This window comes from Cuculus canorus, chromosome 6 (genome assembly GCF_017976375.1).
Source record: "Cuculus canorus isolate bCucCan1 chromosome 6, bCucCan1.pri, whole genome shotgun sequence".
NCBI classification, from domain to species: Eukaryota; Metazoa; Chordata; class Aves; order Cuculiformes; family Cuculidae; genus Cuculus; species Cuculus canorus.
This window is the reverse complement of record NC_071406.1, coordinates 31,466,006-31,482,831: the sequence shown is the minus strand read 5'-3', so window position 1 is coordinate 31,482,831 and position 16,826 is coordinate 31,466,006. Positions and strand designations below refer to the sequence as shown.

General features: G+C 38.3%; 1 protein-coding gene across 14 annotated transcripts in view; it reads right to left on the bottom strand.

The window, feature by feature from the left end:
- ANKRD44 (ankyrin repeat domain 44) overlaps positions 1-16,826 on the bottom strand; it is a 135,209-nt gene that overhangs the window by 3,218 nt on the left and 115,165 nt on the right. For 11 of the 14 annotated variants that reach the window (XM_054070449.1, XM_054070444.1, XM_054070452.1 and 8 more), the window contains 11 exons: positions 14,849-14,920; positions 13,214-13,415; positions 9,439-9,517; positions 8,262-8,379; positions 7,275-7,491; positions 6,532-6,619; positions 5,599-5,682; positions 3,880-4,025; positions 2,926-3,008; positions 1,701-1,783; positions 573-664 (listed from right to left, as the gene is read on the bottom strand). In XM_054070449.1, the coding sequence (XP_053926424.1) occupies positions 573-664; positions 1,701-1,783; positions 2,926-3,008; positions 3,880-4,025; positions 5,599-5,682; positions 6,532-6,619; positions 7,275-7,491; positions 8,262-8,379; positions 9,439-9,517; positions 13,214-13,415; positions 14,849-14,920 (1,264 nt within the window). The other 3 variants (XM_054070453.1, XM_054070455.1, XM_054070457.1) reach the window with 3 other exon arrangements.

The following is a 16,826-nucleotide window of genomic DNA, read 5'->3' as shown; positions in this document are numbered from 1 at the left end:
TAAGCACAGCCCTCTATGGGCTTCATTGAGATCTGAAACAAAATTATCAGATTTACTAACTAATCATGTTATTTTATGAGGCAACAGTAATTTACTTGTATCTCGGATTCGGTCAGACAATTGGTAAGCACAAGCTTTGATCTCAGAATGAACTAGGACACAATCAAACATATGTTGATGGTTTTCTTCCTACCCATTAAAACATGCGCTGATTGAATGCATAATCCTTAATTCTTCTGCAAGGCGTCAGAATTATCCGGTGCCACTTGCATGTTTAGGAAATTCAAGTTACCACTGCACTCAAGCATTAAAAAACACTAGCTGTTGACAGTACATGCAAAATGAACAGTAAAAGGGACTGCAGTGATGTTTAGAATATATTTCTATATTAAAGAAAAATAAATAGTATCATTTTTTTTTTAAATAGGTACTCACACAACTCATTGTCAGTTCTTAGAAGGATAAAAGCATCAATGATGTCTATCACCAGCTTTTAACGCTACTGCTCTGATTTGCTGTACAATTACCTGGTGGGTCCTACTGAAGGTTGTCAAAGTGTATCGTTTACTTACCATTTTCATCAACTGCTAGGACACACGCCCCTTTGGCTAGCAACTCTTCAACCACCATCTTTAAGCCATTTCGTGCAGCAATATGGAGAGGTCTACAAAAACATAACAACTAAATTTCAAGTTCAGTTTAAAACAGACTTTCTAAAAAGAGTTAGGTAATGCTAAGAGCACACCCAACATCAGAAAGAGAATGTTTTCCTTTTTTGGATCATTACAATTATATTGTAGACACCAAATTATGTTACAGCCTTCAAAATAATCTTCATGTTCCACATCTATAAAATGTATGTGCAAGACAAATATAATTAGTTTTATATATATAAAGACTGCTTAAGACTTTCCAATCTAAAGGCTTTCTTTTAAAAAGCTCTATTTTTTCCACTGTTTGCAGTACACAATTGAATTTTAAAATGAAAAATAATCTAAGATGGAAGAAATGCCGTTGTTCCATCCTTCATTCTGGCTACTGCTGACTGTTCAAAATTACTGCATTAAAAGTAACCACTGGTTTGTTTCCTTCCTTGGCCAATACCCAATGCTCCTGCCTGGGGACAGACAGTGGGACAGGAAAAACAATTTCATATTGGTAGGGGGGTAAAAAGGGCTAAGATGGAATGAAGTCTTCTGCAAGCACTAGATTATCTGCCACCAGAACTCATGCTTGCATCTTCTCCTGTAGGATTCCCCCATACCAGTCAAACAGTTGCAGCTGGAGTAAGAATATCAACAGTTCTCTCTCTGCTAATGATATAGGGTATGGACAGGAGTCGCACATAAAATAACACCGAAAACCCTTTTGAAAAGTAAAGGTACCACCTTAAGTCTAAATAAATTATTTAGATGTAAGGTGAAGCTCAAAAAGCTAGGAAATGCTAGATGTATACTTAGGCAATCACATGTTTAATAGACATTTCAATACAGTCTTCAACTAAATGAACTCACATTATTTTTCCAACAGACTGTGTATAGAATTGGCTCCAAAGGAATCAAAACTAAAAGTGAAAATGCAATACAAATCTGGTCTTTTCAACCCAGAAATTAACTGATTCTATGAGACAGGAATTTGAAATGTTAAATTGGAGTAGTCTGGTAGGTCAACTGAACTTGAAAGGATCAGGCTATACTTACGTCTGCAATGCACTATTTTTTGCATTAATAAGGCTCTGTTCTTGTATCTTGTCAAGTATTAACAAGGCACATTTTTCATGACCCTGTAGTTGAGAAAAAAACAAAACTGTTATTTTGCTGAGGAGTTTGAAAATGAGGCATAAGAAATGTTACACATACAAGTGAAATTTAATAAGTCAATTTGAAACACAAAAATGCTGCTCAGCTTATAAGGATCTATAGTAAGAGAACTGTAGGAGACTTAAAATACAAACCACCATGGCTAGGATGCTTTAGCATATTTAGAAATTAAGACATTCACCTGTCTTTCAACCCTCCTTTCATTGCATATGAATTCACCTTCTCTGCTTTCAGAGAAGACCACTCTTTCTCTTGAGAGCGTTCAATGGATTATTTATTAGAACTACATAGGAACACAGAAAGACATGGTTTCATCTCAAAAACTACTACTATACTTCCTGGGTCTTTAAATGCCTTTCTCTATTATTAATAGGCTACTAAAAAATCCCTTCAGTGTGAGAGCTGTAATAAAGAAATTTCGGAATCACACAGATCTGAGCTTTATTTCTGCCAGTACAGCAAATCGCAGATGCTGAGCGCCTACAGCTCTGACAGGTGAAAGCTGTCTGCAGGACCTTGAGAATGCAACCAGGCTCACACGTCTGCAGGAACTGGAATGATCATTCTGCAATCCAGTCTGTGGAGAGGAGCAAAAGAAAAGCCCCAGGAGAGGGAATCTCATGGGCGTTTTCTCTCACAGAAACAGCAGTAGCAATTGGAATTAAGAGGAAGAAAGGGTGAGTAAAGATACCACCAGCAATCTAATCAGTGCCTCCGGTGGTACTGCTACAGGGCGCATCGGAAAATTTTGGATTCCTCCCACAGAAATTAGAAACAAGAAAAAAGAATAAATAACTTTTTTTTTAACTTTTCCCTAAACCTACGTTAAGCTATTTTACAGTGAGACTATTTGGTAAAATTTCAAAGTTTTTTCCGTAATTTCTCTTTGTTTCCCTTCCTTATGTTTCAGCTGTCATAAGAAGCACTCATACTTCTCAATTTACTAAACCTTGAAACAGACTTGAGAAAAAGCTTGGAACAATGCTCCCTTCCTCACCAGAAATTTGAACAACACATTTCCATTGTGGAAACATTTTTAGGAGCATAAACACACAGATACAGACAGATTGAGGAGAACAGAAGCATAGAGAGGTCATCAACTTACTTTACTGCTAGCCAAGTGCAAAGATGTATTTGACTCCTTATCTTTTAACGTCAAGTCAGCCTTGGCAATGTTCACCAGGAAGTCTGAAGTACAAAACAGAAATCAACAAAGAAACCCAATGGGCAGACGAACATGCAAAAACAGAAGGAAAAAAATACCATTTCAATATCCGTGTGCATACCTGCTAATCAATTAAGCCTTCATATGATGTAAGGTTTATGAACATGAAGTGAAAATAATGAATGAGAACAGACTAATCTTGTGCAATTGATCATCAAACAAAGGCAGAGCTAACAGCTCATTCGCTGTGCCCCAAACTACCAAACATACATTCATCTTAATTTATTTATAAACTCCCCCATTAGCCGATCAGCATCGGCTAAATTACCCTCTCCTGAGAACAGCTGTGGATCCTGCTTTGAGAGGCCTAAATGGATATAAAGAATTTTGGGTGCAGTCTGCATTGTTGAAGCTAAAGAAAAGGGAATTCTGTTATGGCAATATGACCCTAATCTGTATGTCTATCATACGTAGTCTAGCCTGGAAAAGCAGCTGCTGACAGCTGCCATTTTAAGGCTAGGACTTCCTATAAGAGAGTGAAAAAAGGGTTACACAATCTCTTTCACACGTGCAGTTTTACTGCTCCATAAAATCAAGGAAACAAACAGGAGAACAGCATTACTACTCTGCTCATGCTCTTCACAGTGTGCTCTCAGGCAGAAATACAACTCAGGTTTGTTATTGCAAATGTTCACCAGGACTGCAGAGAAACAAGGACTGAGAAGAAAAATCACTTTTTTTTTTTTTTTCACAGATATAACAGTAGCTTCTTACAGACACCCACACAATTTACTTTTCTTCCTTAGTTTCTACAGGAAAAAAATGACCACCTATTTGGGATGGTAACTGCAGTAGCATCCTCTTCCAGATGAGCAGAGGCAAGGACCTACTTACCTACAGCACCTACGTGACCATTTTGAGCTGCCATCATGAGAGGCGTTTTCCCTGCGTGATCTGCAGCATTCACTTGTGCACTGTGACTCAGGAGGAGCTGGAGGCACTCCACGTGATCTGCAAAGGCTGCGGCGTGAAGGGGCGTTCTGTGGGGAAAGAAACACAACCACAGCTGTTGCTAAAGGATGACAATATTCCTGTTTGCTTACCTGCTTGAGAACCTCAAAGTGCAAGACATTTTTATTTCCTTTTTCCCTGTGAAACTTTGCATTACCACCAGGGGAACGTTATAGTAGTAGCATCTGAAATAAATTAAATAATATTTACAGTTTCTGTGCTGGTGCAATATAAAGTTTAAAGAAAGAGAAGCAGAAGGTGGATATGATAGTGTGGAGATACGAAACTGTGGATACTCTCATATTAGCAGTGTATTTATTTTAACGGAGCATACTGCATAATATGAAAAGCAGTACAATCCCTCATTCTTATTAATCTGATTTTATTTCTTTTACCAAGCATAAAGAAAAGAACAGATCCATGATTTAAAAACTAAAGTACTTCAAGTTATAGTCAGAAAGACTGCAGCAACAAGCTACAACAACAGTTTTACTATGAAAGGCAGGAGGCATTCTATCTGTTTTGAAGGTCATCAGTTTCCACAAGACAGCAGAATTTGTTCACTGTCTCTGCATGGCATTTTGCATCAAAAGTGTGACTGATAGAGATGAATACACAACCCACCTCACGGTGTTACTTCAGGTTTTCCTCATCAGTAAGGGTCAAGTGAGCTTACCCTTACAGGAGTAAGTATCACCATTACTGAAGGTCTTGTTTTAATTTGTTTTGATTAATAGAAACAATGAGTATTCAATTTTTGGAATTTCAGCAATTTTAATTACATATATGTATATATACACATTGAGGAGATTATCAATATGACAAATTAAGGATTTGGCTGAATGCGTATCTCTTGCTCTATCAGCAGTGTGAACTGCTGTCTGAAAGAGTTGTCATGACAAGTCTTAGCTCAATCACACCAGATAAGGTGATTTTTCGTTCAAGGCCAGGTTGGATGGGGCCTTGGGCAGCCTGATTTAGTAGGATGTCCCTGCTCGTGGCAGGGCGTTGGAACTTCCAGAGAAGAGCAACGAAGCTGGTGAAGGGGCTGGAGAATAAGTCTTACGAGGAGCGGCTGAGAGAGCTGGGGTTGTTTAGCCTGGAGAAGAGGAGGCTGAGGGGAGACCTTATTACTCTCTACAACTACCTAAAAGGAGGTTGTGGAGAGGAGGGAGCTGGCCTCTTCTCCCAAGTGACAGGGGGCAGGACAAGAGGGAATGGCCTGAAGCTCCGCCAGGGGAGGTTCAGGCTGGATGTCAGAAAAAAATTCTTCACAGAAAGAGTCATTGGGCACTGGAACAGGCTGCCCAGGGAGGTGGTCGAGTCCCCTTCCCTGGAGGTGTTTAAGGGATGGGTGGATGAGGTGCTGAGGAGCATGGTTTAGGGAGTGTTAGGAATGGTTGGACTCGATGATCCAGTGGGTCCTTTCCAACCTGGTGATTCTGTGATTCTGTGTGAACTAGATGATCTTTATGGTCCCTTCCAACCCAAACTATTCTATGATACTATGATAAGGCCTAGTTCCAGGGGTTCAGAAAGAATTATGAAAAATACTAGACGGATTCATGAAGATGAAATGCAGTTTGTTTAAGAAACTATTACCTTCCTTTGTCATCTTTGCAATTGACAATGCTGGCATCGATGGCTCCGATGAGCAGTGATGCACAGTTTTCGTGATCATTTATTCTGCCAAAGAAAAAACATTTTCAGAAAGGTAAGATGCCTGCATCTTTTCCCCCTTTCAATATTGACTTACCTCATTTCCCTTTAGTATTTCTTATTGGTTATTTATAAGTTTTCCTAACACACTTTTCTCCTAATGCTTTCAGTCACATTTCTGATTATTGATCACCTCTCCATTTAACAAACTGCCTCTGCTACTATGGATTTCAATCTCTAAAGCAAAGCTGATCATGCAATTCACTATACACAAAGCTAATTGAAAGTGCAGCATAAACCTAGGATTAAAACCTTAATACCTTAAAATCTGCTAGTCTAAATGCCAAACACAGCTCGATCTGAAAAGCACTCAGTCATAGACAGCTACATATAGTAAGCTTTATTTTAGTGTTTTAGGTACTGAAGCCAACTTCTCTTCCAAGTCACACATGTAATACTTTTCCCTGATGGATGTACTCAATTAATACTCTCTGGTTATTTTTAATTTATCTCATTTCATTATGAGAATGAAAAGTGTTTAATAACAGGATTGGACATACAGTATAGCTAACACACACTTGCATGCTGGATTAGCACCTGAAGAAAAGGTAAAGGGTCTGTAGTCTTAAAACTACAAGTCTGTAAAAGGTAAAAGAAGCTAGAAAGGAAGCAGAAACTTAGCTATTTAATTATATACCTCTATTTTATTCAATAGCCTAAATGTAAGAAACATATGCAAAAATACTCTTTATTCTGTCACTTTTTCAGCAGAAGGATAACCATAATTTTATGATCAGCATGAAAAAGCTTTCTTCTCATACTGCTACTTTTTCCTGACATATCCTAAAGCATTTGTTACTGGCAATTTCTACTTACACGGCACAGTGCAATGGAGAGAAGCTATTACCATAAAATGTGCGGAATAACTTTTGTTCCAATAGTACCTCTATGCAGTTTTCATGACCTAAAAGAGATCAGACATTTCACAGTGTTGCACAAAGCAAGTAATTCACTTAATTTACATTATGCTTATACAGATTAGAATTTAACACAAGCTGAATACAACATCTATATAAGGTGTTATGTGATAAAATAATAAACAGATTTATTCTTTTAATGGCAGCAGCAAGATAGATCCAGGCAGGCTAATATTAGCCCTTATTGAAAAAAAAGGAAAAGAAGAAAAAAAAGTCTCATTTTTTATGTGATGTTAGGTATGTTGCCTTACACATCTCCAAAGACAGCCTTAAATGATGGTATTGGTATTGGTATTATCCTTATATTAAGCAACAAGTTCAGATTATCAAGTTTAGAATAATTAGTTCAGTTCACAATCCCCCCTCAATTCACGTGGTCTCTTGCATCAGTAAGAAAGAAGGTGACCCTTCAAAGGAATATTTCTGGCCCCAGAGAAATCAATTTCATCAATTGCTGGAATTTCCCTGGCTTCTGAACTGAGGGGTGAACATAGCAAATGCTAACCACAGAGAGCAAGCGGAGGGGGGATAATTTGCCTCTACATTTCAAGCTTCTCAAGGTGTTAGGCTGCTCTGTAATCATGTTTCCCTAAAACTGAGGCCACATTTGAGCTTGGCAAAAGTCCAGAGAGAGAACCTTACCATTGTAACAAGCCCAGTGCAGCGGTGTATAACCTTGATTATCTTTCAAACTACAGTCTTCCTCTGAAAGTGCTATCTGCAGTAATTCACTCAACCACGTGGCATGACCCCGAGCTGCTGCGAAGTGTAGAGGTGTCCTGCCTCTGGCATCTTTACACAAAATAGATACTTCTTTCTCTAACAGCATCTGAACACATTCTTCGTGCCCAGTCATAATCTGATAACAAAAAAATGAATAGAGGTTGACATAATACAGATTCTTGCCCAGGAAATATGGAATATGATTGATGCCTGTGAAACATTAAACAGCCTGGATAGGATTCAGAAGCAGAGATGAAAGCTCCTTTACTCCCATGAGTACCTATGATGACTGATACACTGAAATGTATTTGGTGCTGTCTTTCAAAGGCATTGATTTCTAGCCTGTGGAAGAGACTCCACTAAGTGAGGCACAAAAGAAAGGGGGAGTTTAAATCTAAGGAAACAGATGAACACGGGGTGACATTCAGAAAAAGTTTTGTATAAATATAATCTCTTGCATTGACTTGACATTGGGTAAGAAGCTGACTCGTAGAAAAGATTGGATCTGCCTGAAGTTCCACTGCCTCCAGCACCTTAAGGCTTACTTACTTACACCATCCTCCCTAAGACAAATAAAAGTAACTGCTGGGCAGTTCTTTGAAAGAAACTATTTTCAGAATACACAAAGTTCCCTGTTATAGGAATAACGATTCCTATCGTAAAATGTCTAGAGCCAAGAAAAAATGGTCTAATAGGCATTTTATCCAATTAATTAAAGCGAATGTGAGATAAAGACCAAAGCAGAGTATTACTGAGAGTAGATCTCTCCTGTTTTTTACCTCATTGACTGTGCTTGATCAGGTTTCCAATCATTTACAGTATTCCCTACATTCAATATCCCTCTATTTATAAGTGAGTTGTAGTCACGGTAAAACAAATAATTAAGAATCACAAAAATTGAGTCACCCCTCGATGTAAAGCTGTGCATCCCAGGAGATCAGCTGCATCTACAGATGCTTCTTTTTCAAGTAATAAAGAAACAGCATCAATGTGCCCATATGCCACTGCAAGCATTAGTGGGGTTCTAGGAGAAACAAAAAGAAACCAGTCACAGCTATAAAATGACAAGACTCCTTGCCACCACTAACTTACAGGAACCGTGAAATCTGAAAGCCCTGCATTTCTCTCCGTTCTGACCCACAAACCTGTTTCTTTGACCATACTCATCTAAATAACACCTGAGTGAAGATCTCTTGTATGAAATTATTAAGATGTTTAGCAACCAGCTACCATTACTGGAATAGAAACAAACTCATCTGTAAAAGTCTACAGAGCAACAACACTGAAGACAGTGTTTCCTCAATGACCTGCAATTACAGGTCACCTCCAGCAACACATGAGCTTTGCAACACCCAAGAGCTGTGAATGAATGTCTCTGCTTGTTATCGTGATGAAAACCAACCGAAGCACTTCTATTGCAAATGCTGCATGGTTGCTTAAAGGGGTTGAAGGGACATAAGGAAGCTATTCTAGACAAAATTTAGACTAACATATCTTCCATTTTTTTTTTTCTGAAAGACATCTATTTTTCTTCTAGTTTTAGATCAGACTAATACCATTTGAAATTATATGTACAGTTAGCTATGTCTCCAGGCACCTCAAATGAGTTTTTTTAAACCATTCACATTTTCACTTTAAAAATATACTTTAGTCTCCCTCTTATTACTGTCATTGATCAAGGAAAATTTTTGATGGAACATTTCAGGTGCATGTGTCACCTCAAATAAACATTCTGTCCCACTGCATCAGCCTAAAACACCAAGCAAACATTGAAACAGCAATGTTTTAGAAAGAAAAAGGCTCTCTGTAGAAACATCTCAGGAGCTTGTTAGTTTTTATTGAGTCTGGCCCTCAACATCTATGAAGAATTATTTAAAGTATGAAGCAGAGACTAAGAGTAATGAATAATCCTTCCCACATGGATTAGGTCAACTGAATGTGTACTTTGTAATCTCTGCCAAATCCTATAAGCAGAAGTGCAGGAAATACTGCATTTCAAATAAATGTGGGGGTTTTTTTGTGAGAAATCTGAGATGCTATTTCAATCACAGAGCTGAAAAACAACATAAGAAAGAAAACTTACTGTCCTTTGGCGTCTGTCACATCAGGGTTGTCTGCAACTTCTAGCAACAACCGTAAACAAGGTGTATGGCCGTTAATAACTATAAAGAAAAAAAGTATGTTTAATTAAAATATGTTTAATTTCAGATACTTTTCCCTTTGGAATGTTTATGGATAAGAAAAATTCCTTATAAACAGGAAAACATTCCATACTATAAGAAATTAATATTCCCACAATTTTGATTTATGTTGTGCCAATGAAATAGTGAGCCTTTTTTCCCTGGCCTCGGTAAGATGAGGTTTAGTTCTCTTACATACAAAAATCCCAAATGAGCACACCAGAAACAGATTTTTCACTGCTGAGAAGAATTCTACTAAACCAGACAGCATTTCCAAATCCCTCAGACCAAGTAGGTGGACAAGGCTTTCTGTGACCAGATCTGGAATGCAGGAGGAAGTATGTCGGCAAGGGTCCTTAATACTGTGTGCACTGTTCAATCAAGTTCTTCAGTGCTGCTGTGGAAAAAGAAGCATCTGCAACCAATGACCAATGACACAAACGTCATATTCAGAACAGTACACAACACCGGAGACTAATATTCCCTTTGGGTTTTTCCATCTTTTCTCATCTAAGGTTATTGGAAGCCACAGCTGCTTCTCAAAAATGGGGTTTGCTTTTGCAAATGTAGCCCACTGCTGCTGGAAAACAGTTCTGAACTACTATATTTTGCAGGGGCTGACACTGGAAGCCCATCTGTGTGTCAGCTGGCTTAAAGGCTTCAGCCTTTCTTAGGATGAAGAGGACAGTATCTTCTTCTTCGAAAAACAACAGGTCCTGTACTCAGCAGATATAGACTGTTCTTATTACAGCAAGTCATGCATTCACACTGCCTACATGCTGTGGGCTGAGGCAAAGCCCTTGGACACCACCTATGTCACATCGTTCTGGCAGAAAAATGGGCGCATATAATCACATTTAAATCACTCATACAAAAATAATCTTAGTTGCTCTATCCAGAAAAATAAAAGACATTTTTAGTTATTTACCATTAAGTAATGCCATACACATGACATGTGAACACTTCTGTGGGGCTGATGAGTCACTGGCTTAAAGAAAAAACCAAAAATCTGTTCTCTGTCCCAGCAGGAGGAAGAGAAATCGCAACTTGTTCACACTGACGTCTGGAAAGGATTTTGGTAAATGAACTTCTGAACAGATACTCTCAGAAACTTTAAGGAGCTGACCCAGGAATAGCTAAGCATTACGGACCCTGCAGGGAACAGCAGTTTTGCCAACAAAGCTATAACACTAACAGTAGGGAAACATTTGCAATGGATCCCCCAAGCTAGCCAGAGGGAAGACTGGTGGTAATGAAATTATATGAGGAATGCATATATATATAAAAATTTATAGTATTATGAGGTCAGAGGAAATCTCTTCCCTGAGGGGGACACATAGAAAAAAAAAAAAATAACCAACTTAGTTAGGTAATTTCTCTACTGAAGTTACAAATCCCTTTACTGAACAGAGTTCTGCAGAATCCTGTAATCCAATCCACCGCTTCAGGTCTCTGTAAGTGTTGTGTTCGGTGATTGTGCTGGTGTAATTAGAAGGAATGAAGGCAAACATGCTTAACGGGATGGGCACACATGCCTTCCTCTTTCTTTCCAGTGCACAGGAAATACACACAAGCATTCACTTCTGTGTGTTCAGACGTGCACCGTCATTCAAGGAATTAATTCAGCAAGAATTCTATTTGATTTCTCAAAATGTCAGTTTCTCTCTGACAATTGCATTCCAAACAAAAAATGCTGAATATTGCAGTGGCACCAAGCAGAGTTTCCAATAGATGGCATCATTGCTAAACACTCCAAAATAAAACGTATTGTTATGAAACAGCGTAATAAAAATCAGACTGCAAGTAGCTTTATATCAAAGGTGGAGATAGAAATTTTCCTCCAGAGCTCATTTCCATGGAACTCTGCAGAGCTCTTGAGTGGAAGGTTCTAAACTTTGTCTTAATGGATACCCAAAGTGCAATCATCTTGCATTTGAAAGCCTCCAAACTCATTACAGTGATAAAATTCCTTTAACTATTCAAATATTCAACCTGTCGGTGCCGTATTCTCCCCTCTGCTTGAGACACACATTCTCTTTAGTATCTCGTTCGTGTGGGAAGGACTTTCTCAATTCTTGCTTTTTTTTTTCCTCCCCTTTTTTAAACACACATCTAACTTATTTTGTTTCACTGCAGATTTAAAGAACATTTTGCTTGTTTTCCTAGCAGATACAAACAAATTTACTCAATTCCATTTGATAAATCTATTCAATAAGTCCATATTTGGAGCCAGAGCTGCTAATAAAAATATGGCTTTGTTACCATTTACTTTTCTCAGTACTGCAGAACCCTTACAATTCAGCTGTGACAAGAAGAAACATAAATCACTATAACCATTCTTCTTCTAAAAATGCAAAATAATTGCTATAGTGATGATGTACCAGACGTCACACCTTGTTCACCCCAATCTGTGTTTGAAGGGACTACAGGAAAGCTCTTGACCAACAAAGCTCCAGCTATGTGGCAGCACTGATCTTGATTTAAATTAATTAAATCAACAGTTTTAACAGGGTGAGGATCAGCTGGAGTTACTATTTTGTGTTTTTATCAACAACAACTAAAACCTCCGCTCACTGAATTCTGATCTGAACCTTCCAATATGTAAACTCTGGCAGCACATCTCTATATTAATAGTTTATTGTGGAGAGTAATGTACTCAGTTTTAATGCAAAATTTAAGATGGCCGAAAGCTTTTTTTAGCATGCTGTGAAGATCCATTAAGCACATTTTCTTCAGTACTACATATAAAAATGGTAATAAATTGACCTTATGCTTCCAGGTTGCATTTACATGGCCACAGAGAATAAACCGGTATTAGAGCATGAATATGCATTTTAATCTCATCAAGATTAAAGGATAAACAGAAAGACAATTAAGTCTGGCCCTGAAAATAATTGTTATCCGATGAAGGATTAATTTCACTTCCCACTAGAGGTCACTGATATGCTGTACTGAACCCCTCAATGAACAGCCGGAGTAGCAACGCTCCCTCTGGCACCTCAGTATATTTACGTGACAGGTATGTATTAAATAATAACATTTAAATAAATGGCAAATTTTACATTTTCCAGTTAATCATGCACATTGCATAATTAACACTCAACACAAAGAACAGAGCAGACTCCTAGCAACAGCAAGTCCACAAAATAGCTCAGGAGGAGGAACATGTCTGAAGAGAGGTGAATTTCTGTACTGTTGCCCCTGCTAAAGGGTGCAAGTTTTAAACACCAGGATAATTTCATCACCAGTGAGAGCCTACCTGTATTTTCAACTTCCTTCCTTAGGATAAAAAGTGAGGCAAATGTCCTCTCTTGTCTTGATTTTTTTGGTGGAGGAACCATTAAGAGAAGGTGTTGTAGGGGAAACATCACACATCTTAAAGAGCAGGTGGTTACAAAGGCAAGGTAAAGCAGAGACAAGTAGCTAAGGGCAGAGCAGTAGTGGTGTGGAAATATATGGGATTCTGTGTGAGGGAGGACTGAACCACAGGGACACAGTAAAAAAGACCAAGGGTATGAAAGTTAAGACTTAAATGCAGGACTGCAGCAAATCACAGTACATACCAAAATCCCCTTCTTCCACTTAGAAGAAATGCCCCGAGGGGGAACAGGCAAATAAAGATAACTGCTTCTGTGTTGAAATGTTTACACCACAAGCACAACATAAGCACATGCTCACCTGAAGCATGGAGGGGGGTCCTTTTGGTGACATTGTCTTTTACAGTGACAGAAGCACCCTGGCTGACGAGAGCTTCCACGCACTCTGAGTGTCCTTTAAAGGCAGCCAGGTCCAAAGCAGTGCGTCCTTTCTCGTCCCTAATATCCAAATCTACCAGAGACTGGAGAAGTACTTCCAAGGCTTGATGATGACCATTGTAGGCCTAGAAATACGAAATGTGTCATGCAAAGAACAAAACTCTTTTTTTCAAACACTTTCACATAAAACATGAATAAAATCCATCATTGTCACAGTCTCCCACATACAGTGGTAATGACACCATTTTCTTGACTCCTTATTACAGTCTCTACAACTTGAAAGGATTTTTTTTGCACTGTAGCCAAGAAACTAAAAAAAACCCTAGTGTTTAGAGGCAGAAATTATGATTGTTAACTTGCTCTAACCTTTAATACAACCCAAGGTGAGGAATTTCAGGCAATAATTTGCCAATTTGGCACAGGCAAATCAAGAATTTTTTTTTTTCCACATTCTACAATACCTCTCTGGGAAAGGTTTGCTTCAAAAACTAGATTCGCTAGCGATGCTGGTCAGAGGTCCTATGGATTATCACCTAACTGGATGCTAAATTCAACATATCTGCTGGTCTTCAGCTAAACCAAAGTAGTTCTCAAACCAGATTTTTGTGCAAACAGAAAAACAAACTTGACCTGCTGTTTATAGCTAATGCTTCATGAAGTATTCCTGCCAGTAGGATTATTTGGTAGAACAACTACAGTGGACAATGCATATAAACACCCGAATGGGGAGTAAAGAGGACAGAGACAGACTCTTCTCAGGCGTACTCGGTGACTAGACAAGAGGCAATGGGCCCAAATTTAAACAAAAGAAATTCAATTTAATGCATAACCACACCATTTTTGCTGTGGTGGTGGGAAGACATTGGGTTAGATTGCCTGGAGGCTGTGAACCCTCAATGCTTGGAGATATTAAAAATGTGATGGGGCACTGCCCGGAGATGCCCTGAGAAAACATGCTCTAGCTTTTAGCACAGACGTGGAACATGCTGATCTCCCGAGGTCCATGTCAACATCAACTCTTCTGCGATTCTGCACAGGAAAACTGGGAAGAGGGATCATGAATCTTAAGCTCCTGGAAAAGGGGAACTGTGAGGTCATGCGTGCTGAATCCTGTTTTAGAAGCACGGTTCCATAGCATGATCTCAGGGAACTGCTGGGGTTTAACCATGCTTTCCCATACCTTACTGTGTACCGGACAGCTTCTGTATTTTGCACATCTCCAGGAGAACCTCAGAGTATCCCATTCCATGATCAAAGCCAAAGACTCAAGCTCTGGCTCCAAATTTATAAGTTACTTACAAATAAACGTTGCAAACTTCCATTTTATTTCACTGTAATGGCTGTTTCTTCTCATCCAAGTGTTAGGATCAAATAAGATCCAAGACTGTCAAAAACTTAACTAATTATCCCAGCCCAGAATCTGTTTTTGTTACATCTAGGCCCACATCCCTTCCTAGCTTCTTCTAAACAACTCTACGATTAAACCTGCTTCAAAGACAGGGATTAAAGAATTATTCCAGGAGACAATGATCAAACACTTTACATGTCTCATACTTACAGCTAAATGCAAAGGACTTTTTGTAGCTGCAGAATCGGGTTCCTCAAACATATTGTTGGTTTTTTCCAGAAGCTGGGAAAAAAAAAAATGAAGACAGTCTTAGAATATCTTTGCATGAGGCAGGATAAATTCTCATGGACTATAAGTCAGCAGACATATACATATATATATATTTTGTCCTCAGATGTCCACAGTGAGTACTGAAGGACTGTGAGGAACATATACTTCACAACCTTTTCTGGAAAGTATCTTCAAGTTTTTCTCCACAAAATTATGAAACTACTTCAAAAGCTTGTAATGAACAACCTTACCCTGATTATTTAGTTTCCCTGAAATCATAGGGCCTGCTTGGGTGAGAAAGGAGTCCTCAAAAGGAATGATTTGTGGAGTAGAGCCCTGAGTAAGTTTACATTGGAAAAAGTGATGATTACACAAGTAATGCATATGCAAGTCATGTCTGATACAGCATTTTGGATAATTCTGACACATAATTAGCACTGGGATTAATAGCTGAGCAATGCATCATTCACAGTTATTTTTACAATTTATCAAAGTAGAACCTTGAACTCTTACAAACATCTAATAACACGCGATGCACTTTCATATGAATTCCTTAAAATACAGGGACTCTAAAGCATTTTAAGGCTTAAACAGGGCATTTCTGTCTATCTAGAAGGAGGAACTATTAGCATCACTCCACAATGAACCCTGACAACTTAACCAGTTCAGGCTGCAAAGAAAATCACAGTATTGACAACGACATTGTTGACACTTGTTGAGTAGCCCTGCTCATGTGTATGGCATTTTACTTAATAACTACTCAAAGAATTAGTCTCTGAATATCTTTGTGACTAGAAAGTAGCATTTTACAGAAAATTAGCAATAGGAAATCGTAAAATGGGAAGAAAGTCATGACAGATAACTACAACTGACTTGTAATGTTTCTAAGGTCACAAGTCAAATTTTCACATAGGTTTTTGAGGGTTTTTTTTGACAGAGTAAGGAAATAATTAAAAACACCAAGATAAAAAGAGGAAAGGATTTTTTTCTTTTGTGACAATTTGGACAATTCTAGAGTATGACAAAATAGAAGTTCCTCCAAAGAAGCCAGTGAAAGCCTATGGTAGACAAAGAATTTAACCTGCCTACACTATGTGATGATGCCATATCCTAAACGTTGACATATGCCTGAACTTCTGGTGTAACAAATTAGTGTTTAATAGACCTACATCAAGGACAAATTTATCCAAAACTCAAACTGGAATACAAGCTAGTACTAATAATGTATAAGGTGTCATAAATTTCCTATTCTAAGGTCGCTAACGTGAACCCTATGGAAAAGCTAGAAAATTAAACAGTAATTTTGTTTATTTGTATATTTTCTGCTTAGTAAAATGTCAAGACTAGGAAAGAAATCTGTGTTGATACAAACAGGACTCATAACCAAGTGGGTGTGCGTATAAACAGGTAATATGGATTTTAACACATCACTGTAGCTAAGGGGAAAAATCAAGTCCTACACCAGTTTTTCAGTAAGTTTGGGGCAGGGTTAGGAAACACATTTGGTCTTGCCATATGGAGCCACCTCCAGCTTAAAATATTGTCCTTCTCTTATATAAGACAGCTATAAACAGGATGAAGCAGTAGCCAGCTCTGCATACATGAATACATTCTGATTTTCTCTAGTGAGTAAACAAACTAAAAAATCCCACCAAACAAACTCAAGAGCTAAGCCTGCCTAATACTGGCCTTTAGTCTGAGTCCATAAGGCCAGCACAGCAGACTGATTTAATCACTTTTAATTACACTTATCATCATCTATTGAAATTCCAAGATCAAAATCTTAACATAGAAATACTTTCCTTAACTTGTCAGTGGGTTCCATAAGTCTCCTGGAACAAGGTAGATAATTGCCTTTTGAGTTGATGAAAAAAACCACACAGAAAATTTACGAAATTAAGGCTTTAAAAGAACAAAT